General features: G+C 34.4%; 1 protein-coding gene across 2 annotated transcripts in view; it reads right to left on the minus strand.

The window, feature by feature from the left end:
- The window catches only part of Trim24 (tripartite motif containing 24), a 112,900-nt gene that overhangs the window by 12,206 nt on the left and 73,850 nt on the right, over positions 1-26,844 (minus strand). The window contains exons 7-12 of one of the 2 annotated variants that reach the window (XM_047560487.1): positions 24,737-24,883; positions 16,733-16,850; positions 13,709-13,875; positions 8,834-9,010; positions 2,748-2,921; positions 862-997 (exon numbers count right to left, since the gene is read on the minus strand). In XM_047560487.1, coding sequence (XP_047416443.1) covers positions 862-997; positions 2,748-2,921; positions 8,834-9,010; positions 13,709-13,875; positions 16,733-16,850; positions 24,737-24,883 — 919 coding nt within the window. Of the gene's footprint in view, positions 1-861; positions 998-2,747; positions 2,922-8,833; positions 9,011-13,606; positions 13,876-16,732; positions 16,851-24,736; positions 24,884-26,844 lie in introns of both variants that reach the window. The other variant, XM_047560486.1, reaches the window with a different exon arrangement.

Genomic DNA, 26,844 nt, shown 5'->3' on the forward strand with positions numbered 1-26,844 from the left:
CTTTACAGAATTATGTATTTATTGTGTCCTTAGGCAATACTGAGTGGTCCTTATTTATTTGTATAAACTTGTCATGTGATAAACAACTTCTCTGCCATAATTTATCATAAATTTATTAGTTTAAAATAGGTATCTCTATTTAGATTCTGTAACTGTCTTATATTCATGTGACTGGTGAAAGAAATAATAATTTTGATTCCTCATTTCAGTTTAAAACACCTATAATGCCTAGGTCTCCAGGAGTAGTATTAGAGTGTTTTGCTCTCAGAAGAAATGAGTAGATACATTAAATATTCTTACACCAAAAACAAAACAAAACAAAACCAACCAACCAAACAAACAAACAAAAACCCACCCAAACACTGCTGTCTCTGTGTGTCATCACTAGGAAATTTTAACGGGCAAATCACATCCTGAAGAAGACCACATCATAGGCACCTTAATTTGTTAGTAAGTACAATACTAATTTTCCCCAAGAAGTGCTATAATGCCTATAAATTCTATTGAAATTCAGAATATAAAGAAGTTTCACCTCTGCTTTCTTCATTGTAGGTATAATAATTTTAGGTAGTACAAAAAACGTAGATACATCTTAATCATTCATCAAAAAAGGGATGAAGGGGGTTGGGGCTGTAGCTCAGTGGCAGAGCGCTTAGATCGCTTGACTAGCATGTTGTGAGGTACTGGATTCAATCCTTAGCACCACATAAAAATAAACAAATGAAATAAAGGCATTCTGTCCATCTACAACTACAATAAAAAATAAATAAATAAATAAATAGGAGTGAAGGGATTTTAAATCATTATAAGTAGAGTTAGAACTAGAAAAACACTTATAAAATCAAAAGAAGGCAATTTTACCTGCAAGGCCTGGAGATGGCACTGATGAATTTGGTGACTGCACGGTTCTGTTTGAGGGTGGTCTTGGTTGGCCATGATCTATGCTAGTGTCTTTCCTCACAATATTGTCCAGCATAATAGTACTTGAACAATCAATCTTAAAAGAAAAGACATTATTTCAGGGCAAACTGCTTTTGTAAGTTAAAAGAAAGTTTATAAGAAAACTTCAATGACAATTACTATCAAACAATAAGACATATAAATATCACATTTGAGAAGTTCTAATAGATATTTTCACCATTAAAAAATCCCAAATAAAAGTTTTCACTCTTCTTACTGTTTTATCTTGGCAAATACACTGAGGACGATAGTATGTCCTCAGGGATATCAGGAGTTGATATCAGGAAAAAGTAGAGTCATTGTATCATTTGTACTTTAAAAAACAGCACAATTTTACATTGCTGCAAATTCTCTTTAATATCTGCTTTAAAAATAAGGAACTGGGTTCTTGTATTTGCTTCTGCATTGAATCAGTTGTGATTTGTGGTTTTGTTTGAAGAATATAAAGAAAATCTGGTCTGGTCTTACATAGACAGGACCTTGAGGGTGCTCAGAGTTATAGTCTGTTTAAGTCTGTGGCCCACAATTTAACAAGTGATATTCTGGGTACACCACAGAGATGAAATAAGTCGACATATCACATAGTTCTAGAGCACCAAGTTCCTAACTACATTACTGTTTATTAGGAAAAACAAAACAAAAAGCACTCCCTTTAATGCAACGGGTAACACTGCTTTCCTAATCCATTAACAGGCTAAATACTAATAAATTTCTAATTAAGAGTTTAATGTCTTAGATGCAAATATTCTTCATACCTAAACACATCAAATTTCCCAAGAATGCTTTTGTGATTTAAATCCACTTCAATTCTCTAACAGTGTTAGCCTTTTTCAATCAGGATTCTACAAGAGAATGTAAGGGCATAATAGATTGTATATAATTAATTAATTTGTTTCTGCAACTAGAATAGTGCTAATTGTGAAGCATCCTTGGTAGGATTAAGAAAATAGTCATTCCAACTCAGGTGATGCATTTCAGTTGCAAAAGAATGGTGGACAAAGGGTCGCTTGTATGAGGAATGCAGAGGAAAATACAGGAGAACAATTTTACTTCTAGTGTTCTGCTTTCCTTGGGGGAGAAAAGATTAATATTCTTTTGGCAATACCTTGGCCAATACTTTTCAAACAGAGCTAAAAGATCAGAATGACTGGATTCATTGTATCTTTAACATAAGGAAAATCATTTACATAGTGTAATAATTCTAAAAGTTAAATAAAGCAGTGGGAATTAGAAAAGTGAAAACGAATCAACTTATATGGTAGAAATCTATCTATAGAATATTGAAAATATTTTAAAAAAATACTGATTAAATATAAGAGCTTGGAGAAATGAATACATTATTTAAAAATAAAGCAAGTCAGAGGAAATTTTGCATTAGTCAGTAGGATCTAGCAGAAAATGTTTTGATTTCTATTACTAAATTTGTCTTGTCTCATCTGATGTCTTGATGCCTAACATCCACCTCTAACTTTGTTTTAATGTACCCTATCCCAGCCATTTAACTTCCCAGTCTTCCCATATCTTTACTTCTCTCCCTTCCCAGCTTTGATTCAATGATCACTGTAATCAACCATTTACAAATGCCTTTGACTCCAGTGCCCTGAAAGGAATTATGTTGTATATCTAAGTGTTCACAATTTATATTAACTGCTGTTACAGTATTTTTAAGGATTAAAAATAACTTATAAAAACAAACTATAATCCAACAAGCCTATGCCAGTTACTAGATCCAAATTCACTGATGATTTCCAAGGTGATGTTAATATAAATTCTCTATGTATACTTACATCTGGAAGAGAAGGAAGATTATAAGAACCTCCCACTGGTGAGCTCAAATCGATCATGGGTGAACCAAAAGTCTTTCCATCATATCCTGCTGCACTAGTGATGGTAGGGCTGGAGGGAGTGGAGGATGTGCTGCTGGCAGTTGATGGAGTGGCCTGCCCACTGCTGATCTGCCACTACAGAAGAGAAGTGGACAATCGATAATTAGGCCTATCACATGACATGTACCTAATCATTCTTTGTGTCACAAAATGAAGTAAAGGACACATTCTGCTTTTGTCCCCCCATTTTTTATTGTTGCATTTTAGTTGTACATACTGATGGGATTTGTTGTTACACATTTATTCCTACATACCAATATAAAATATTATAATTCGGTCAGTATCACTCCCCAACACTTCCTCTCCCTACCCACCCCCCATATCCCTTTCCTCTACTGATCTCCTTTGATTTTCATGAGATCTACCCTGATCTTTCTTTTCCTTTTTCCTCTCTAGTGATCACATGAGAGAAAACATGACCCTTAACCTTCTGAGTTTGACTTATTTCACTTACCATGGTCTCTTACTCCATCCATTGTCCTGCAAATGACATAATTTCATATTTCTTTATGGCTAAATAAAACTCCATTGTGTATATACACCACCTTTTTAAAATCCATTTATCCACTGATGGACACCTAGGTGGGCCCCATAGTTTGGCTAGTGAATTGTGCTGCTGGAAACACGGGTATGCATGTATCAGTATAGTTTGAGGACTTTAATTCTTCAGGGCAAATACTGAGAAGTGGTATAACTGGGTCAAATGGTGGTTCCATGCCCAGTCTTTTGAGGAACCTCCATACTGACTAATTTACAGTCTCACAAACAGTGTAAAAGTGATCCTTTTTCTTCACATTCTCTCCAGCAATTATTATTATTGTATTATTGATGACAGCCATTCAGACTGGTGTTAGATCAAATCTCAGTGTAGCTTTGATTTGCATTTTCCAAATTGCTAATGATGTTGAATATTCTTTCATAGATTTGTTGGCCATTTGTATTTCTTTTTTGAGATGTGTCTGTCTAATTTATTTGTCCACTTATTAATTGGTTTATGTGATTTTTTGGTGTAAAGTTTTTTTTTTTTTTTTTTTTGGTGTAAAGGTTTTTGAGCTCTTTATATATTCTGGATGTTAATCCTCTGTCAGAAGAGTAGTTAGCAAAGATTTTTCTCCCATTCTGTAGTTTGTCTCTTCACATTTCTAACTGTTTCCTTTGCTGTGCAGAAGCTTTTTAATCTGGTGCCATCTCATTTATTAACCCTTGGCATTATTTCCTGAGTTTTAAGGGTTCTACTGAGAAAGTTATTGTCTGTGCCTATATGCTAGAGTGTTTTCTTCTAAAAGTTGCATAGTTTCTGGCCTAATTCCTAGATTTTTGATCCACTTTGAATTGATCTTTGTGCAGGGTGAGATAAGGGTCTAGTCTCATTCTTCTACACATGGATAACTGGTTTTCCCAGTACCATTTTTGACAATGGCTGTCTTTTCTCCCTTTTTGCCACCTTTGTCAAGGATCAATGACTACGGATGTATGGGTTTGTCTCTGTGCTTCTACTCTGTTGATTTGTCTGTGTGTCTGTTTTTATACCAACACCATGCATTTTTTTGTTACTGTAGTTACGCAGTATAATTTGAAGTCAGGTATTATGCCTCCAGCATTGCTCTTTTGGCTTAGAATTGCTTTGGCTATTTGGGTCTTTTATTCTTCCAAATAAACTTTAGGATTGTATTTTCTAGTTCTGTGAAGGTCATTGATATTTTAATGGGGATTGCATTGAGTCTGTATATTGCTTTTGGTAGTATGGCCATTTTAACAATATTAATTCTGCCTATCCATGAACATGAGAGGTTTTTTCATCTTCTTGTTTCTTCTTCAATTTCTTTCTTCAATGTTCTGTAGTTTTCATTATATAGGTCATTCACCCCCTTGATTAGATTTATTCCTAGGTATTTTGAGACTAATGTGAATGGAATTATTTTCTAGATTTCTTTCTCAGCAGATTCCTTGTTGGTATATAGGAAAGCTACTGATTTTTGTATGCTGAGTTTGTGACCTGCTACTTTGCTAAATTTATTTATTAGGTCTAGAATTCTTTTGGTGGAGTTCTTTGGATCTTCTAGGTATAGGATATAATCTGCAAACAGTGATAATTTGACTTCTTCCTGTTCTGTTTTTGTCCCTTTCATTTCCTTCTCTTGACTGATTGCTCTGGCTAGAATTTCTAGCACTATATTAAATAGGAGTGGTGAGACTGGACACCCTTGTCTTGCCCTAGATTTTAAAGGAAATGCTTTCAGTTTTTTCCCATTTACTCTGAGGCTGGCTTTGGGTTTTTCACATATAGCCTTTATGATGCTAAGATAAGTTCCTTCTATCTCTAGTTTCTTCAATGTCTTTTTTATGAATGGCTGCTGAATTTTGTCAAAGGCCTTTGCTGCATCTATTGAGATGGCTAAGTGATTTTTGTCCTTAATTCTATTTAAATGATTTATTACATTCATTGATTTGTGCATATTAAACCACAGTTGCATCTCTGGAATAAAACCACTTAGTTGTGTTATATAATCTTCTTGATATGTTGTTGAACATGATTTGCTTATATTTTATTAAGCATCTAAGTTCATCAAGGACACTGGTCTGTAGTTTTCTTTCCTTTATGTATCCTTGTGTCTGGTGTAATACTGGTTTCATCGGATAAATTTGAAAGAGTTCCATCCCTTTCTATTTTGTGGAATAATTTGAGGAGCATTGGTATTAGTTCTTCTTTAAGGGTTTTGTAGAATTCAGCTGAGTACTGGACTTTTCTTTGTGGAAGTTTTTTCGTTTTCTTTTTAATTACTGCTTCTAGCTCATATGTCCTCTTGATTCAGTTCTGACAGAGCTTATTTGTCTTAGAAATGTATCCATTTATTCTGGGTTTTCCAATTTATTGGAGTATAAATTTTCTAAATAGTCTATGATGTCTGTGGTGATTTTTTTTTCAGTTCCAATTTTATTAATTTAGTTTTTTTTCTTTTTTTCTTTTGGTTAGTTTGGTTAATGACTTATCCATCTTATTTATCTTTTCAGAGAACCAACTCTTTGTTTCATTGATTCTTTTGTTTTTTTCCCTTCAATTTCATTGATTTTAGCTCTGATCTGATTAGTTTGTTCTTTTCTCAAGGGCCTTGAGATGCATCATTGGGTTGTTTATTTGGGATCTTTCTGCTTTTCTTATGTAGGCACTCATAGTTGTAAACTTTCCTTGTAGAACTGTCTTCATAGTGTCCCAGAGGTTCTAGTATATTGTATCATTATTCTCATTTGAGTCTAAGAATTTTTAAAATTTCTCCATTGATTTCTTCCATCACCCATTCATCATTTCAAAGTGAATTGTTCAATTTCCATGTGTTTATATAATTTCTGAAGGGTTTTATCATGCCGATTTCTGATTTCATTCCATTATGATCTGATAAGATGCAAGGAATTATATAAATTTTTTTGGATTTGCTAAGGCCTGCTTTGTGGCCTAACATGTGGTCTGTTTTGAGCTGCCAAGAATAATATGTATTCAGCTGTTATTTGATTAAGTATTCGGTAGATGTGTCTTAAGTTCAACAGTGGAGTCTCTACCCTGTGAACCTGTAGTGTCCCTATAGTTTCCCAGTACCTTACTTATTGAGGAACTGTATTCCTGCTGCGTGAATACTGAGCCATAGAGCAACTAGAAAATTAGCCTTTCTCTACTCTTGAATCACTTCTGAATTCACAAGTAATTTGAATGTAAAGAAGTAGGAAGGGAATGTACAGGTATATATATGTAATATTCATTAATCCTAATGTCCCCCACTACTCCCCCCAAAAAGGGCACTGATTTATATTGGAAGACAATAGTTAGTGTATACCAGAACACCTCCTGAAAAGCTTATTATACATACTAGAAAAGAAATATATACTTAGCAAGTTCAAGGTAAAGATGGAGTATTAAAAACATGTATCTTCTTTTATTGCTACCTGAAAATAAGCCACAGACAAGAGCTTTCAGGTTTTCATATTCCTCTTTCTCATTTTACACATGTGAATAGATAATTAAAAGCCTCAATAAACATCTGAGGTAAGTCTTATTCAAGTTAGAAGCTGTAATAAACACATAAGGTAATAATGTTGGGCAGGCTGAACTATACAGAGGTTAAGCATGCTACTATCTGCTATTTCAATACTTATTGAAAAATAAGATGTTTTGATGGAGAGACAAATGGATGAATCAATAAATGGGTATATGGATAATAGGCGATAAGGCAAGTAAAATAAAAATGTCCCTCCCCAAATTCTTTCAACTTTTGTTATGTTTGAACATTTTCATAATGAAATATTAGAGGGAAGGAAAGCAAGGAGAAGTATTCAAAAGAAGAAGCAAAAAAAAACCAAACAAACAAACAAACAAAAAAACAAAAAAACCCTGCCCAAACACACCATCATTTATATATGGATAACACTACAGAGTAATAATGTCTGAAACATTTTAATTTTAAAAAATCAAATCTATGTGCTTCACTGTAACAACTGCAAACAGAAGTATATGAAGTTGGCTATGAATGCCATCGTCACCATCCACCTCTCCCACAACCCACCTCCATATCCCACTTCCTTCTTCCCTCCTTCTCTCCCAAGAATAAGAAATTCCAGGTGGTAAATACCGTCCAAGGTTTTTCTATATATATATATGAGATTAAAACACACACACACACACACACACAAGTGAAATAATAACAATAATATCTCACAAGTCTGTGTTTTTTCCTCATGTATCTTAGATCTATATAGATTAATGCATTTTCTTAATATTTAAAATATTTCTATTGTAAGAATATACTCTAACTTGTTAAGTTAATCTATCAATTAGAATGAATTTGCCAGCATATTTTATCCTGGTTTATTTGTTCATTAATTCATTTATGTTTAGATTTTAGGTCAGAAAAATTAAAAAAAAATTTTTTTAGAATATCTTCCTATTTAAATATAATAATAAGGGAAGAGGAAAAGCTAAGTACCCAAAATGTGCTAGGGCTTTTACATATATGAGAATAACTCTCAGCACAACTCTGCAAGTTACTCACTTGTTTTATAGTTAGGGTAAGTGAGATTTAAAAAGAATACACTTGCCCAAAGTCATAAATTATTAGAAAACAAACAGAACTTAAGGCCAAATATTAGCTTGAGTCCTTTTTACCTAACCTCTAATGATAAAATAGAAACAGGTGTGAATTTAATATGATTTAAGAAAATTTGCAAAGTCAAACTGATTGTACGTACAAACATATACACATAGACACACAGAGCATGTACTTCTCAAATAAAAATTTCAAATGATTGGATTAAAATGAATGTCATAAAATTAAGGGATAACATCATCTTTATTTTTGTCTTAATAAACAAATTAAACCAAAACCACTTCATAAACTTTTAGCTAAAAAGATTGATGCTGAGATAGTTTTTATTTTAGCGTATAATTTTAGAAAATATTTTGACCTGAAGACATCAAGAATATAAATAATAATAAACCACATCATATCTAATATATAATGCTAAATATTATACATTTATCAGATGTGTATGTATTCTATATTAAAATTGTGCTACAACTAACTTTGTTTCCAGGAAATCTTGAAATACTTTCTCTTTGTGGACTATAACCTGGATTTATTATATTTTTTTGGGGAAACATAATATGCTTATCTAAATGTTGCATACATAGGTACTGCAAAAAATTTAATACCAAGAACTCTTTGATTATACTGGGCCTTTATTGCTACAGTAGTGGTTTGATTTCTCTTGTTGATTACAAAGTAATATGACCCTTTCTCTTAGGTTTTGTCTCTATGGGTCTGGCTGCAATAAATTTTATAATTCAAATCCATTTAAAAAAAAAAAAAGGCATGCTTGCTCTTATTCTTCGGAGACCGTTGCTTAATTTATAGATTTATAAATGACAAATTTATAAATTCAATGTAATTTGAAAATAAAATGAAGCAGAATCAGCAACTGAGGAGAGAAAGTACACATACCTGTTTTATGGCTTGTTGAGCCAAGAAAGCCATCTGCAGAGGGTTGGGCTTTACTGCTGGTCGTGGAATATTCTGGGTTGGTGGGTACCTCAGCTGTTGAGGATGAGGGGGAAGAACTGGTCCATTAGGTTTAGGGCTGTGATTCTGAAAGTTTATCAAACGTGGAGGTGGGGGTTGCTAGAAAAAATAAATAAGACCACTTCAGTAACAGGCACCTCCATAAAGACAAGTTAGATTTCTATCTTAATAAAACCTTTGAAGACAAAAACTCTTCCACAGATGAACCATTTATTTAGTCTGCCATATCATTTATTTAGATTACAAAAAGGAAATGGGGAGAGGGGAATGACAGATAGAATTCTAGAATTTGTATAACAGAATTTTTTGTGGTGGAGGGGTTCCAGGGATTGAACTCAGGGGTATTCGACCACTGAGCCACATCCCCAGCCCTATTTTGTAGTTTATTTAGAGACAGTGCCTCACTGAGTTGCTTAGCACCTTGCTTTTGCTGAGGTTGGCTTTGAACTTATGATCCTCCTGTCTCAGCCTCCTATGCTGCTGTGATTACAGGCATGTGCCATTGTGCTTGGCTTATGTAATCGATTTCTGAAAAGAGTTTGATTAGGAAAGAATCTTGGAAGAAGGGTTGCCAACTAATTTCTAAGTGGATTATATTAAGATTGGACGTAGGCCACATTGGGAAGTAGGTAAAGGTGTTTTAGGTACCCTTCCTTCTTCAAACCAAGTGATCGTAGAATACTAATTGCTAAGTTATTGAATGGTTGTTAAATGCCAGTGTTGCTTTAAGTCCTTTATATATATTCACTCATTTTTCTCAACAATTCTATGAGGTGGGTATTATCTTTATTTTATATGTAGGGAAACTAAGGTATAAAGAATTTAAGCAACTTATATTTGAACAAGAAGTCTGACTCCAAGGTCTATACTCCTAACTAACAAATCATTAAGAAAATAGTTGATATTAATTACGCTTAAAAATTAATGAATTCTAGATCTCACTGTGCTCTAAGTACACGGCACGCATTTTACTTATGTCATTGAGGTATATGAGGTAGGAATTTTTATCTCTATTTTTCAAATCAGAAAGCTGAAGATTAGAAAGCTTAGGTAACTTAAAAAAGACACACAGCTAGTAAAAAGGCAGCACCAAAGCTTTACCCCAAATCTAGTCTGCCATATCATTACCAAAACATATTTTGGTATTCTGTTGGCTGTTGATTAAGACTAACTAATTATAGTTTAGAGAATGAGTCTACCTAAAGAAAATAAATTTTGAAAAGTAAAAAAATAGGATGTTCTATGATGTGAGTACCCTTTTCACCATCCAATTCTCTCTATAGATGGCAATTTACTGAAAAATAAATACTTCAAGATAGCTTAAACATGTGTGATCAGAACTTCTGAGAGGCAACTATATCCTCCCACATTCACAGGGAGACAAATCAATGCAGGATCTAGAAGGCTGAAGTGGCAGCACCTCAAACTGACACTGTGAAGGCACACACAGCTGTAATGTGTATCCCTGCCCAATTTTTCTTCCTTTTCCTCATATTTTGGAATTTACTCTTCTGCCCTATGTTAATTCCTTCCCTCTTATCTCTCTAATTACTTGGTGCTAGGTTCACTCTCATTCAAGAGTGGTCAGTAATTATAGACCCAGTGAAAAATAGATTTAATTTCTGGACCAAGTGAAATTATGTAGGCAAAGAGTAGAAAAACAATATTGGAGAAAAATAATAGAACTTCAGAACTTTACAGAAGCATAAGACTGAGGCCATAGCCAGTCTTTTTGGTTTTTCTATAAAAGTTTTGTGAAGTGTTTTATATCATAGAAGCACAAAAAGAAAATAGTTGGGAAATCATAGTGGAAACATTGGAAAACTTAAATTTATCAAAAGCATAATTTTTTTTAACAAGTGGGAAAACACCAAAACAGTCTTTGAGAGTGAATAAAGGTAGTCCTACAAGTTTTTTAGCATCCTAGTTTTACTCTCTCCCAGACCGATATTTACATAACAATTTGATGAAATAATGACAACTGATGCCACTAGTACGCTATGGCCTGTAAGCAATCTGTAGGACTAGATGTCGACTCTGCCATTCATGAGCTTACAGGCTTACGAGGAGGTGATGTTTTCACCCTCTTCCAAACTGCTAAAGTGATGGAGTTAATATACAAGAATCCTGTGACAGAGGAAAGCAACTTGAAAGAATATTAGAAACCAGTTACAATCTTAAAAGAAATAGACCAATAATATTTGGGTTAAATGGAATCATTTAATTTTCAAGACAGAGGGAAATAGTTGATAATAATTGAGAATAGAGAAATAGCTGAAAGCTTAACAGATAAGAAGAACTTAATCACAGTGAGAACTACTGCTGTGATTTATGTATGAAATGATGTATGTGACAGTGTTCTCTAACAAGTAGATCTGACCACTAAAGTTTAATGGTACTGTATAGTGCTAAATAAAGTTAATTACATTTGCACTATTTAATCATATAACTATTCTACCTCTGCTATCACTCAACTCTCAAACCATGCAGATGACATGGTTAATCTTCAGAGAAAGTAAAACTAGGAAACTACTATGTAAGTGACTTCAGAAGCATTCCCTTACCTGTACACATGGGCAGATATGTAAAATTTGTACACTCACAACAGAGGAAGAGACACACAGTATGCAAATAAACTAGTATAAAACTGAGAATGAAGTGGGTAGGGCAGACTACAAGTTTATAAAAGAGGGTAAACTAATGAGTGAAAAATGTAGGAGTGGGTATTTGGCAGATAGCAGATAGAGTGAAGAAGGTCTAGGAGGCAGAGTGAGTAGATAAAACAAAACAGCAGGGTGTAAGCACCACAAACATGAAAAGTATTTCTAAGTGGGAAAATCAGATTTTATAATAGCGACTGTACATTATATATAGTACTAAATCCTAGAGACTGTAAATAAGATCCAAAGGAAATTTCTGAGGAAAGCAAGCTAAAGGTTCATTGGTCAATTCTGTTTTGTCACTGCTTATATAAATTTATAAACTCTTTTCACATAGACTCTATTAACTGCTTCATCACTTACTTCTTAGTGTAAAAGCAATAGGCTGAAATGATGGATCCAAACCTTTTTTGTTAATAAGTGATGAAATAAAAATCCTACCATCTCTCAGACATGTCAATATTAATATAAGCAAATGCTTAGCATAGGCACAACAGATAATGATTTTCTTTCTGTCTATATTTAGCTTCAGAAAAATTTTAGTATTCTTTATAGTCTATTTATAATAAGTCATTCTGCTTTCAATTTTCTTAATAAAATTTCAACTCTGCCATGTATGCTTGAGGTATCTAAAACATACAATTCTCTTTCCCCATGGAGCCCTTCACCAAAGATCTTTCAAATTAAACAAATTACTTTCTGTAAAAACTTGGGTTGAAACAAAGTTTTTAAGGAGGCATATTATTATTATCCGAGATTTCATATGCCTTCTTAATCAAATTCATAGAAAGTCATAAACTTCAAATACAATTTCTCAGGTCTTTACAGAAATGACAACAAAATCAGAATCTAACTGGGGATGGAGTAGGGGTGGCAGTGAATCTCAGTGGTAGAGTATGTGGTTAGCATGTGCAAGGCCCTGGGTTCCATCCCTGTACACCTATCCCACATGACTAGACTCCACATATACCCACAACCTTTACTGAGGGTTGAAGAGTCCTACAAAAAACATTTCTATGTTTTGTAAAATCATTATTTAAAAAGTTATGCCATTTAATCGCTCTTTTCATTAAAAAAAAAAAAAAAAAACTTCATGTATTCTTAGTGCCAGTAAAATGCTAGTAAAATACTAGTAAAAACTTTTTCCCCCTCCTAGTTCACTGGTACATTCCTTTTATTTGATGAGATATCTATATTATTCCTGTTTTCTTTCATTGTTAAGAAATTCTGAGTTAAGTTTAATTCCTACGTATAACAAGAATTCTTAGCCAAGGTGTTTATACTTTGACTCTTACTAAATTCCATTCCATTTCATTTGTGTCATGTACCAAAAATCACTTCAAATCCTTTGTGGAAACAGGAACAGCATACATTAATTTAAAAGTAATTAAAATCTGAAAATAGGAATTTATATGAAATAGAATTTAAATTCTACTAAATCTTTATTAATCTAAGTTGAACAGGACTGTTTAAATGCTTTTATCCTCAAAACTGGATTGAAAATTTATAGAATACTTCACATCTAGTAAAAAAAAAGTCAATGGAATTTGTTCAGATAGAAGTTTGAAAAAGGTTAAAATTCTAATGAACCACATACCTGCACTTTTCTATTTTGTATTTCATTTTGCCATATTTTCTAAGATTGCAATATGGTTTTATAAATACTGGCATCCCCAAAGAACAGGTTCTTAAAAGTACTTATCTTCCTGAAGCACTAATAAAGAAACTACAGTTATTCAGCTTTTTCCCATCAATCATAGGAATGGTTTATTTGGGAATACAAACACTTACCCTGGCTATAATTTAAAGACAATGAACAATAGATGAAAACAAATGTGCCAACTAAATAAACCATTAAATCTTTTTTGAGTAGAGCTAAAAACTAAGTTTTAAGTCAGGGATCCTTAATGTGGTAAATTTTTATAAGTTCATATATTTAAATCAAGGATGATGGATGTCTTGGTTATTTTAAGAGCTGCTGAACACAATCATACTACAATTATCTAAGTTAGGACAGGCCTGCTTCCAAATTTACCTGATGAGAGATGGAAGGTTGCTGGATGGGCCCCTGCATTCTAGGGTTTGGTAAACCCACAGGTGCTGGCCTCCGTTGCACCTGTTGCCTCTGAGCCATTACCTGTTGCTGCATATGCTGGAGTCGTAATTGAGCTAGGCTGATCTGTGTTGGAAACTTGGATAACTGGTTTGAAGATAAACCACCTGGTGGCTGTGAATTCTGTTCCACGACAGGATTCTGCTTAGGCATTTGTGGTTGACTCTCTTTATCCTCGATTACTAAAGAACCTAATTAAAGAGAGAAGAGCGAGGGATAAAGTTTTTTGATAATTGGTGAAATATCACATTCTGAAGGGCTCTTTTGCTGAACTTTAATTCTAAGGAGTTTTTTGGTCTCAGGACCCTTTGCACTCAAAAAAATTAGAGGACCCCAAAGAACTTCTGTTTATGTAGGTTCTATTATCAAAATTTACTGTAAGAAATATAAAATGAGAATGTTAAAAAATTCACTAATTCGTTTAAAAATAACAATAAACCAATAGCAACACGTTTTATGAAAAACTACTTTAAAAAATATTTAGTGAAGTATGGCACTGTTTTATACTTTTGAAGATCTAAGTGTCTGCTTAATAGGTAAACTTTATATCTGTTTCTGTGTTATCTGTCATTGATATATTGGTTAAGTTAAAATATATGAAGAAATTTATTCTCATGCATATGTAGTTGGAAAAGGGAGGTCATTTAGAGAATTCTTATAAATCAAAACAAGCATATCTGACATTGGTTCTAAAAACCAATCCCACAAAGTATTTCTGATTCTTCAGTATTAATTATTAGCAATCTTGTTTCTTATCCTTTATAATATATACTACGTTAACTCTAATAGAAAACTGGTTTGCAACTATAGTTTTAGAGTTTAAAGGTGTCTGATAGATTTAATCCAAATAATTTTCCTCAACAGTAGATACAAATGTTTCTGATTCACTAAGCACACACATCTAAAAACAAATGGTAGCTAAGCCAGGCACAGTGGCAGATGCCTTTAATCCCAACTATTTGGGAGGCTGAGTCAGAGCAAGATTGAGGTCAGCCTTGGCAACTTAATGAGACTGTCTCAAAATAAAAAAATAAAAAGGGTTTGGGGATGTAGCTCAGAGGTAGAGTTCACGTTTCATCCCCAATACCACCAAAAAAGATGAATAAATAAATAAAATTAAATTTAAAAAGCATAGCTACCATTTATCAAATACTTACTGTGTGTCTGGCACTGTGACAGGTAGGTATACGTACTGCATATATGTAAAAGGAATGTTAAAGGAACTTACAGTTTAAAGACAATTAAAAGACTGATCCAAAGTCATCAAGACGTTAAATATTCATCTCGATCAGTATTTTTCTCTAGTACTTGTTCATAAAATGTTTCTCAGAAGTCACGGGATAAAGTTTTCCTGTGAGATTTATGATGTAATCTCACTGTTAAATAAACTGAGCTGTAAAGGATATTTTAACTTTATTATATCAGAGTTTCACAAACTAACAAGGAGATCCTGTTTTTGTTTTTGCTATGTAGATTTATCTAAAACTATATCCATTTATGTGTGCAGTTTTAAATCTAATTCTTAAATGTTTCTACATGTGGGTGTTTTACATGTATGTTTTAAGTGCAGAGATGTCTATTCATGTGACAACTTCTACACATATGTGAACTTCTAACTTGTGATAAGTTCTCAGTACAGAGGCATGTGCTGTGGTAGAGTAGGGTGTGGTGAGGAAGAAAGCAACTCACACAGATGCTCTGTATTTCTAAAGCTGCTTCTTTCTAGTAAGGCAGGTGAAATGTGTGTATGATTCTAGTTGCCGACTATGTTATTAACATGCATACGGCCATGGATACTGCTAAGAGTGATCTGCAGGCGTCTCTTTATCACCTCTCCTTCGAAGATTCTTTTTGTTCTTCCCTTGTATGGATAAGATTTGTGTAAGCCTGTTTCTTCCTTGCCTACTGTGTTCTGAGAGTACTGGCTCTTTTTCCAGTGTTTCTTCCCCTTTCCTACAAAGAATTTAGCCTTGGGGATGAGATAGCAACCATCTTTGATGATTCTGAACCAAAGTCAAGGAACTAAAAAAGCATCTCTGAAGGGAATACTGGCTGTTGATGAATAATGTATAGGGAATTCTTAAATTTTTGTTTGTGTAGTTTCCCTGTGAGAAATTAAGAAAGGAGGTAAAAAGATTATTTCTACTCAGCAAATAGCATAACAAGAATGTGAAAGTAATAGCTCCCTGCCCATGTGTACAGGTAAGGGAATGCTTCTGAAGTCACTTACATCGTAGCTTCCTAGTTTTGCTTTCTCTGAAGATTAACCATGTCCTCATGTTACTAAGTGATAGTCTATCGCTGATAATCTGGTGAACTCAAATACTTAAGATTTGGGTACTTTTCTGTATTTATATTACACTTTGTTTAGTACACATACATACATGTAAAATTATAACTGACAGTGAAAGTTAGGGGAAAAGGTCTTCCCTAAATAAGATATAGTTATTGAACCATTAGGAATCTGATGAATGGGTCTAAAGGAAAGTAAGCCAATAATAGCATGAGAAGTGCTATCTTAACAGAAACATTATAAACATGAAAAATACTAGCCAGGTACAGTGGCATACACCTATATAATACCAGTTACTTGGAAGGCTATCTCAGAAAAAGAGGAAAAAAAAAAAGTGGTGGGGGCACTGGGGACGTAGCTCAGTGGCAGAGCACTCTTGCCTACCATGTGTAGGTCTCTAGGTTCTTCCCCAAAATGGGGGAAAAACCCTGTAAGAATGACAGTCAAGAGGTAACCCATTCTGATAAATCTAGAACTAATCATTCAAACAGGATTCTAGGGGAGTAAATGCCTCTTGAATCCCTCCCTAAACCTAGATACCCCATAAGTCAACAAAAAAGTATTTTCTGATCATCCAAATATGTACATATGTGCTTATACTTATGTGTATATGTTATCATATACACAAATTAATGACATGCCTTTAAAATAAGATAATGGCAAATGGAGTGGAAGAGAATATATTTTCAATAACATATCATGACCACTGAGAATTCCACAACCGACACCTTGAGAAAATGTACATAATGGCCTACCTAAGTTGATAATATTTTGGGCCCAGAAACTAGGATCACAGTGAAACTGGATAGTGTTGTTGGTCACTGGGGAAGCATCACACCGTGCACGAAGGAGGTGCCGTAACCGGTATGTAATCTGAAAGAAAGCAGAGAGAGAACTGAACATCACATCTTTATCAGGTAAATAATATATTACTTTGCCCAATGAATATCTAAAAACAGTCACTGGTATATATGCAATATATAATAACCAATCATATATAGATTAGACAAATGATCATACAAAATAATTTTCTTTTCAAGTCATTAAATTTTTGAGGTATAACTCAGCTAAACTGTTGCACACTGACCTAAAAAATATCTTAAAGTGATAGGTTAAAGTGAGTTTTTTAAATTAGTAATGAAACATCACAAAAATGTCAAATCAAATATTGCTAAAAATTTTTAATGTACCTTTGTTCTTTTAATTTAATTTTTAAGGGAAATATTCAGAATTTAGACTTAGGCATCTAATGAGATATAGCAAATACAAATTAGTCTGCTTAGGAAACAGAATGAGGTCTGCTAGTGAGATGGTTCTCCCTGCTTCTCACTGTGACTCAGTTCCTACCACCTCCCGCAAACATCCAGCTTTAAATGTCACTTGAGATTCAAAATCCCTGAAGGGGATCCCATACACCAGCCATTTCTCTTCACACCACAATCTTCATTCTCACTTGGTCCTTAAAGATTTCAATTCCTGACTTTCTATCATCATCATCTCCAATATTATTCTTGTCACAATTCTGGATGATTTTAATATTCAACCAGATGGTCCTTCTTTTCAGCAGAGATACCAATAATCCTACAAATCCACCAACTCCTATGACCTCTGCTCTTACAACTTCTCCTGTCTTTCCATCTCACCTCACTCTCCTTTCTATCCCCCAGTATGCAGCTTACTCTCCAGGGCCAATCATTACAGTCATTTTCTTGCACATATCCTCAACTTTTCTCTCTGTCACTTAACCAACTGCAAATATGAAATTTTCCCCTGGACAAAACAAAGCAAACTATCTTGATTAAATATTTCTGCATTGATATTAATTTAATTCCTGAAATTGAGCAAATAAACACAAGACTCTCTGGTTCATTCACTTCCTGACTTATAAATGACTATTTCATACCTTCTATTTTTCTTTTCAAATCTCCAGCATCTTCTTTCCTAATCTCAATCTCAACTGATGGCCTTGTTTACCATTTCACTGATAAAACACTCAGGGACCTTGTTCAAATTTCCACCTCCTATCAGTATCACTATATCGATTAAAATGGATGAGCTGTCCAAGCTGAATAAGACCAAACCTGCCAATTGTGCAGCAAAGTTGGCCCGTCTTTCTTACTCAGCAATTCATCCATTTTCATGAACCAAACCTATCATAATATAAACATGCTTTAACTTTTCCCATTTGAAACCAAACTCTTGACTCCTTTTCTACTATCATCAACACTGCTTCATTTTTTCCCTCTCTTCTACAACAAAACTCAAAACTCTTCTATATACATGGTCTCTCATTCTTTTCTGAAACCATTATATTTAGGCTTACAGAAGCTTTCAGCAGAGGTGGTAATATTGTCCTCCTGGAAACACTTTCTTTATGTGGCTTCCTGCATAGTATCATCTTAGTTTTCCCTGTACTTTGCCAGTAGCTTTTTTTTTTTTTTTTTTTTTTAATCGCAGTTGCAGCACTAGGGATTAAGCCCAGGGTCTTAAATTTGCTAGGCAAGCCACTCTACCACTGACCTATATCCCTATCCCTTTTTAAAAACTTTGAGACAGGGTCTCACTAAACTGCCTGGGCTGGCCTCAAACTTGTGATCCTCCTGCCTCAGCCTCCTGAGTAGCTGGGATTACAGGAATGTGATACCATGCCCAATTCAGCTGCTACTTCTGGAAGTCACTGAGAATATAATAGACTCCAATATCAACCTGTTTTTGAAGTCCCCAGTTAGGGTTCAGCTAACATTCTTGTTGGCATTGCACAACCTTCCTCTGCATTATGGGTGTTTTCTTTTCTTCCACAACCCCATTTGCTGCAATGCCCCAGGGCTCAGTCTTCTGACTTCTCAATCTTCTTCTAGACCCATATACTTTTGGTGATCTCAGTCAGTCTCAGTTTAAATAACTCATTTTAGATCTCCAGGCTGGATCTCTCTTTTGAACTTGCATTTCCAGTGACTAATTCAGCCTCTCCACCGATTGTCTAAAAGGTATCACAAATGTGCTATGTCCAAAAGGGAACTCCTGAGTTTTTTTGTTAGGTCTATTTTTCCTATAATCTTTCTCATGTCAACCTGCATCTTAAGGTAAAAGTCCTCGGTTCCATTGTTTATCTCACACCCTACATTCAACCTGTCAATAAATCCTGTTGGCTCTCTTTTAAGACATATGGAAAATCTGACAGTTTTGCTAGTTACTGCTCCAAAAATGCTAAATTATCGCAAGGTTCTAATTGGTCTCCCTAATTTTTCCTTGTCCTCAAACATCTACATTCTGTTCTCAACATAACAGATGCAGTTAAAAGAGAAGTCATCTCATGCCATTCTCTCAGCTTCTCCAATGGTTTCCCACTCTGCTGCAGTCCGTCAGGCCTCCCACCTCAGTCTCTGCATTTCCTGTGTGCTCTGCCAGGAATATTCTCCTTGAATATTCCCCTCCATACACCAGTGCTCCCAGACTCCTGCTTCAATTCATTTTTCTCTAGAGAAATTATTAGCATGGAACAGTCTATATATTTTAGTATTGACTATCTATCTTTACTAAAATGCAACTCCTTGAGGGCAAAGATTTTGTTTTGTTTTCTCTGTTCCCTCATTACTCAGAATGATGCCTGGCATATGAAAGGTATTCAATATAATTGCTGAATAAGTAAATTTGCTTCAATTGCTATATTATCTTGAAAAAGTATAATAAATTGTGATTAAAAATTATTGACATTTTAGGATTATGGAGATTTTGTGGCACAGTGTTAGGAAAATACATTCAATAAATACAAAGTGCCTTTCCCCAAGTTTCTCTCCTTTTCTTACTTTTTGATATCCTCCAACAATTCTGATTATAAATCACCATAATATGTTAACCAACAGGATTGTTCTAAGAACTTTTTTATCATTTTCTAAAATTTAATAATTCACTGTATTATTTAAAAGTTTTATTTTATTTGACAAATAGAAATTTTATCTACTTGTCATGTAAAACATGTTTTAAAATATGTATACAATATGAATTAGCCAAATTGAGCTAATAAACGTGTATTATCTCACATTTTCATGGTGCGAACACTAAATAGCTTTTATTAACTATAGTCACCATTTTATACAATAAATTTATGACCCTGAATTTTTCTTGAATTTATTCATCTAAAATTTTATATCTTTTGACCCAATGTCTCCCCAAAAGCCCCTCAATAATCACCATTCTACTCTTCTGTGAATTCAGTTTTTTCCCATAAATAATGTGAGATTGTATCTTCCTGTGCCTAGCTTATTTCACCTAGCATAATGCCCTCCAGGTTCATCCATGTTGTTGCAACTGACAGGATGCTGTTATTTCAAAGTCCCCATGGAAACTCATGTTGAAATTTAATTCCCACTGTGAGGTATTAAGAGATGGAGTTTTAAGAGATGACTAAGAGTAGTTCTGTATAAAAAGCCCAAACTGAAGAATCCCTGTTAGTAGTTATTCCTTAATAATTTTCTAATCACTGGAACTATAAAAATATCTACTACTGGACTGGGGCTGTAGCACTTGCCTAGCACATGTAAGACACTGGGTTTGATCCTCAGCACCACATAAAAATATATAAATAAAATAAAGGTATTGGGTCCATCCACAACTAAAAAAAATTAAAAAAAAATACCTACTACTATTAGAAAGAATGATTGTGCTTTATTTCCCTGGTCTCTATCACTGAATTTTTCTTGCCTTCCCCTATATAACATAAAATAAATTCAATGCTTAATAGATGACAGAAGAATCCCAAGGAAATATGGTAAGGCTTAAATATTTTAAAATATATTTATATATTTTATTTAAGAACACTGGACTTTTGAAAGAATTCTTCTATTCCACTGGGTTTGCTCTTTTTTTTTTTTTTCAACTACAATTCCTTTTTGTGAAAAGACAAACTAAATTAGAAGATCTGAAATCATAAAACTCCCCAAACAAGGAGGGAAGCTCCTTGATTCTGGCCTGCCTTAGCAATGATTTTTAAAAAATTTTAACATTACACCAGCAGTCCAGGCAACAAAGAGCAAAAATAAACGAGCAATTCTGTTTTTTTATAATCAAAGGTCATATGAGAGTGCATAGATACACACTTTGTAGTGAACTATAGTAGCGATAATTTCTGTACACGATAGTTTGTTGCAGCATTTCTTTTCCTGTCCTCTCTTTTATTACTGGTTAGAATTAACAAATGGCAAGGAATAGAAAAGACAATGTAAAGATTTTAGAAGGAGAACTTAAACAAGACACAGATTTGTGATTCACTGGATGTGATTCTAAAATCTTTTACTGAACACTGTCAAATCTGTAAGTTTCATAGGTATAGGCATCATATTTAGACCCTTCTGTATGTGCTACCATAGATGTGAAATTCTTGAAATGTTAAATTGAGAATTTTGTTAAATGGATTGAGAATTTTGTTTTCTGGATTGGTGCATTATATTACTGCAAGAAATATTTAATACTCGGCATAGTACAGAAGCCTTTAAAAAGCATGTCTTGGGGCTGGGGATATAGCTCAGTTGGTAGAGTGCTTGCCTTGAATGCACAAGGCCCTGGGTTCAATCCCCAGAACCAAAAACAAACAAACAAAAAATCATGTCTTTCCCCCTAATTTCGTTTTGTTTTAAATCACATTTTAAAGGTAGTTTTCTTGTTAGTAAAAGTTGTCTAATTGAAAAACATAAACAAGCAAAACTACATCCAACAAAAAATGCTTCTGCACAATAAGGGAAACAACGAAGAAAGTAAAAAAGCAGCCTAAGATTGGGAGAAATAATTTGCAAACTATATATCTAATAAGGGCAAATATTTAAGACACACAAGGAACTCGCACAATTCAATAGCCAAAAAACAAATAACATTCAAGACACGGTGGTGCACACCTGTAATCCCAGTGGCTTGGGAGGCTGAGGCAGGAGGATCACAAGTTCAAAGTCAGCCTCAGCAAAAACAAGGCACTAAGCAACTTGGTGAGACCCTGTCTCAAAAATAAAATAATAAACTGGGCTGGGGATGTGGTTAAGTGAATAAGAGCCCCTGGGTTCAATCCCAGATACAAATATAAAAAATAAATAAAAATTTCATTTCCTTATGTACAAATGATATAGGAGCTGTGTCATAGTACCTGTTACAATCCAGCACTTAGGAGGCAGGAAGATAGCAAATTCAAGGATAGACTGGGCAATTTAGCAAGACCCTGTCTCAAAATAAAATTTTGAAAAGGGGGTGCTGTTCAGTGCTTGCCTAGCATGCAAAGGTCCTAGATTTAATCACCAGCACTGTAAAAGAGAAAGAAGAAGAAGAAGAAGAAGAAGAAGAAGAAGAAGAAGAAGAAGAAAAAGAAAGAAATAGAAAATTCCTATCATTTGTTTCCAAAAAATAGAATAGGTGACAGAAAACGGATTGGATTGTCATATTATTTTAGACTACAAATCTCTATTGAAATTTTAATGAAACTAGTGACCTGAGAGGTCATTACAGTGTCTCCGCCATCATGGCCAGTCAGTCATAGGGGATCTAGTAGTTCCTGTAGGCTGAGAAGCCATTGGCTAAGGTGTTTGAGGACTGCAAGTAAAAGAACCACAGGCTAAAGTGGGCCAAAGCAGCAGCTCTTTGGCCCAAGTTTGCAATATCAGGTCAGAAATCCATGAAAACTACCACTAAATGGATGGAAGAAGAAAGAAATCTATTCCTATTCTGTGGATTGGTATTTTATATGCCCTCATGGAATATGAAGCTTTAGAAAGTTCAAGTTTTATTCTTATAAAAGGCATTAAATTATTTCTGTATTTTATATATTAGGTCCTTTCACATTCTGGAAATTAGCAAATCTAGCCTCTTTGAATGGACTTATTACTTATCCAGAGATTTCATCTTTTTGTCTCATAATTCTTAGAAATTTAATGAGTATGTGTTGTCTGTTTTCCTATGCCTTTTAGCTCAAGCAAAAAATGTATCAATGTTGACTTTTTCTTTCTTAGATTCATTAGGAAAGAACAGAAAATTCTTTAAAGAAAAAGATTAAATAATTTTTTCCCCTTATACATTCCTGAAGGACAGGAACTTTTATCTATTCAAAAATAATAAAAAGTTATTTGTAACTTTGTTTAAGCAGCAGCTAACCTAAAAGTAATTTATTCTGGCAAAGGTTAGAACAATCAGTATTAGTATATGGGTCTGGGCTGATTTTAATTTATTTTTATCAAAATTACTAGATGATAAGACTAAAGAATTTGTTACATGTTATTATTTGGGATACTGATCATCATTTAAAAGAAAAGACTTTGTCATGCATTTTCAAAAAATAAAATAAAGTTTAAGCAGAAAAAAATTTAAGAACATTTATATGGCTTGACTTTAAATGGCTAAATGTCTTCTAGATCCTCAAAGTATGGTCCACATATAAGCAGCATCAACACCATCTGCTTATAAGAAATGCAAACTCTGGCCCCATGCCAGAAGTACTCAATAGGCATCCCCAAGTGATTCAAATGAAGTGACATACTAGACTAGTGTTAAAATAGTTCACTGAAAACTCAACAGTGGGATGCTTGGCTTGCATGTGTGAAGCCCTGGGTTCAATTCCCAGCACTGCAAGAAAAAAAGAAAACAAACAAACAAAAAAAGAATTCACTGAATCAGAGCCAAATGGGGTTAAAATATCCAGCATCATGTATTGTAGTGTAGTACTAAGGACAGGAAAACAGACTTTAGAGTCTGATCTGATGTGGAGAGTGGTGAATCAAATCATGGCCTCTGACTTCTCTTGTGGCTGTGTCTGTGCTGGGAGCTGCCTTTGTGTAGGTGCAGGTCAAGATGACCCTATTGCTATGATAACACTGGCCACGGGGCTATGTGCAAAAGTGCCTGGCTCTATCAATTGAGGCCTTGAGTTTAGTACCTTCTCCCAGGGATAGAGGATTCTGAGTAAAACAAGATGACTCTAAGGTCTCACCAGTCCTATATCCCTCAGATTGCCTGCTTGTTGAAACTTTCCCACAATTAACCTTTTGATAATGAAACCTATAAAATAAACTTGCTCAGCTAGCTCTGAGTCAGTCAAGCCTCACCAGGGCATGGCTACCCACCTGGCCTCAGCTTTTTCTCCCTATGTGTGTCTGTTTGTCTTTTCTTTATCCCCCATCACCCCTCTGGCATTTCCCTTAATTAATAGCCAGGGCCCAGAATAGAGATGGGGCCTTGGCAGTCTGAGACTATAACTTGATCTTCTTTACTGGGTGATATTAGTCATATTTAACTGTATTCCTTGGTTTCATCATCTGTACAATGGGGATGGATAGGTGTATCTATCACATAACAATGATAAAAGTTTAAATATTGCATGAAAAATGCTTAGAATTAGATCCTGGCTTGCTACAGATAACCAGTAAATTTTTACTACCATTATTTATTAACATTATTGTTTGTATATTGCTATGAAAACTGAAAATTTGGGAAAAAATAGGAATGACTAAAAATAGAAGTAGACTAAAATTGAAGTCATACCTAAATTGTGTCAGTTAAAAATATTTTTTAAAACCAAGATATTTTGGTCAATTAAAATTAGAAATAGGTAAACCACACTGAATGTGCTGGCCTCAAGCTCAAGTGATCTTCCTGCATCAGCCTCTGGAGTAGCTGGGACTACAAGTGCACATTATCACACCTGGCTAATTTCTGCATTTTAAGCAGTCCAATGACTATTGTTTCACTATATATTTTTACAGAATGTTAAATACCATACTTTATCTTACCAGTCGCTTGCTATAAAGTAATGCTGTACTGCTGCCACTGGAAACTGCCCATTTAGAAAAATGCATGACATGTTCCAACTGCTTAGAAAGTCCAGCCACTTCCTGTTGTTGTTGCATAAGTTTCATGCGATGGTCCTTTGCAAGGCTCTGAAAAGAAGGAAATAATTTCAAAATTATTTTCTGCACTTAACACTTATTTCAAAAGCCATTTTTAGATAAGCAAATGAGAATAACTGCCCTTTCTATACACTAATTGATAGCAGTTGAAAATATTCTTAGTGTTTTTTCCTTTAGTACAAAAGATCACTCTCACTGGAACACAAAAACCACATCCCATAAATTGCCTCCAGCCCAAATCCCCTGGGTCTGGCTTTACATATTCTGGGCTTTAGGTCTCTGCTAATGTATCCTGCCAAATACACAAAAGGACAAAAGCATGGATTAGCTATAATACAGATAATATTAAATTCGATATTTGTAAATGAAAGAGATATACCATTAAGTAATTTAAAGTTACCAGTTCACACAATTTCATCAATGATATGATTTCCCCTTTTGGGTATTCTAGTCCCATCTGCAACTAGTTTTTGTCCAGAATAATGAAGTGTGGTAAATAACACTTATCCTTTGGATACAGTATTAATATTTAAAAAGGCATTGTTATGGTTTACATATGAGGTGTCCCCTAAAAGCTCATGTGTAAGGTGACAAAGTTTAGAAATGAACCAATCAGATTATGAGCATCTTGATCTTGATCTAATCAATTAATCCTCAACAGGGATTGGCTGGGTGGTAACTGTAGGCAGGTAGGGTGGGCTGGAGGAAGTAGGTCACTGGGGGGATGCCTTGGGGTTTATATTTTGTCCATGGTGAGAAGTCTCTCTCTCTATGCTTTTGGGTGTGATGTCCTGAGCTTCCCACTGTTACACCTTCCACCAGGCCGCTTTTCCTCCCCTTAAGCCCCGATGAAGACAGTCAGGGGTCTATAGACTGAGACCTCTGAAATCACGGACTCCCAGATAAACTTTTCCTCCTCTAATTGTTCTTATCAGGTCTTTTGGTCACAGCAGTGAAAAAACTGACTAAAACAGACATCATATTATTTCTGTCCACTGAGAATTACCATGGGATCTGACAGATACAGTGGATAATTGTTTTAATGTGCTTTTATACAGCTACATAAAAGCAGAATACAGAATTTCTGTAAGGGAAATACTTACTGCCTTTAGAAAATAGGGTGGTCTAAAGTGGAGAGCACTGAACTTGGATTATTTTAAAAGTCCATCCAAAAACCTCATCCCAGCAAAGAAAGAGGAAGAAATAGGGCTTCCTACTGGCTCAAATTAGAAAAGTTTAAATTGCTATACTCCAACCTGGACCTATATTCTCAATAGACTACATTTCTCAGTTCTAAATTTGGAAAATGCACATGCTAATTATATTGATTTAGCTATTGAAAGAACTGTTAACAGGTGATGGCTTTGCCATATCTAATTTAAACTTAGAAGACGACTTACCTATTAGGTTATTTCTGACCTCTGACCTCTGTGAGATCTAAATGTTTCTTTGTAAACATTCTAGTAGAAATAGAAATTTGTTGATTTTTAAGGAGGATGCAAATTGAGAAGAAGCCCCAATGTTTTGGTCTTCCATGGTAATAACTATTTGGACTTTTAGCAAATAAAACTGGTTATATTTATTTGCCTTTAAGGAGAACTCTGAACCAGGAAAATCATTATGAGGAATAGAGGCATACATAAAAGGTGCTGTGAAAATTTAAAGATTGATTAAAAATAATACTGATGACAGATTCATTTTTATAGATTCAAGGATCTGATTATTTTAAAGTTCTTCAACTGATTCTAATGTACAATAAAGTTTAGAAACCTAACTATAGCAGTGTATGCATTACTAATCTCTGGGGAAGCAAATCAAAGTGATCACTGTTATGCAGAGCTTTGAACACTTCAAATTTTGTTTAAATGTGGGTTTTTGGTTTATTTACAAACTGCAAAGACTTAAAAACATAGTTACTATAAAGGGAGTCGGATTCCTTCTGCCCAAAACATTTTCTCACCAAATAACTTATTCCTAAACAACAGAGAATT

This window comes from Sciurus carolinensis, chromosome 8, assembly GCF_902686445.1.
Source record: "Sciurus carolinensis chromosome 8, mSciCar1.2, whole genome shotgun sequence".
Classification (NCBI taxonomy): domain Eukaryota; kingdom Metazoa; phylum Chordata; class Mammalia; order Rodentia; family Sciuridae; genus Sciurus; species Sciurus carolinensis.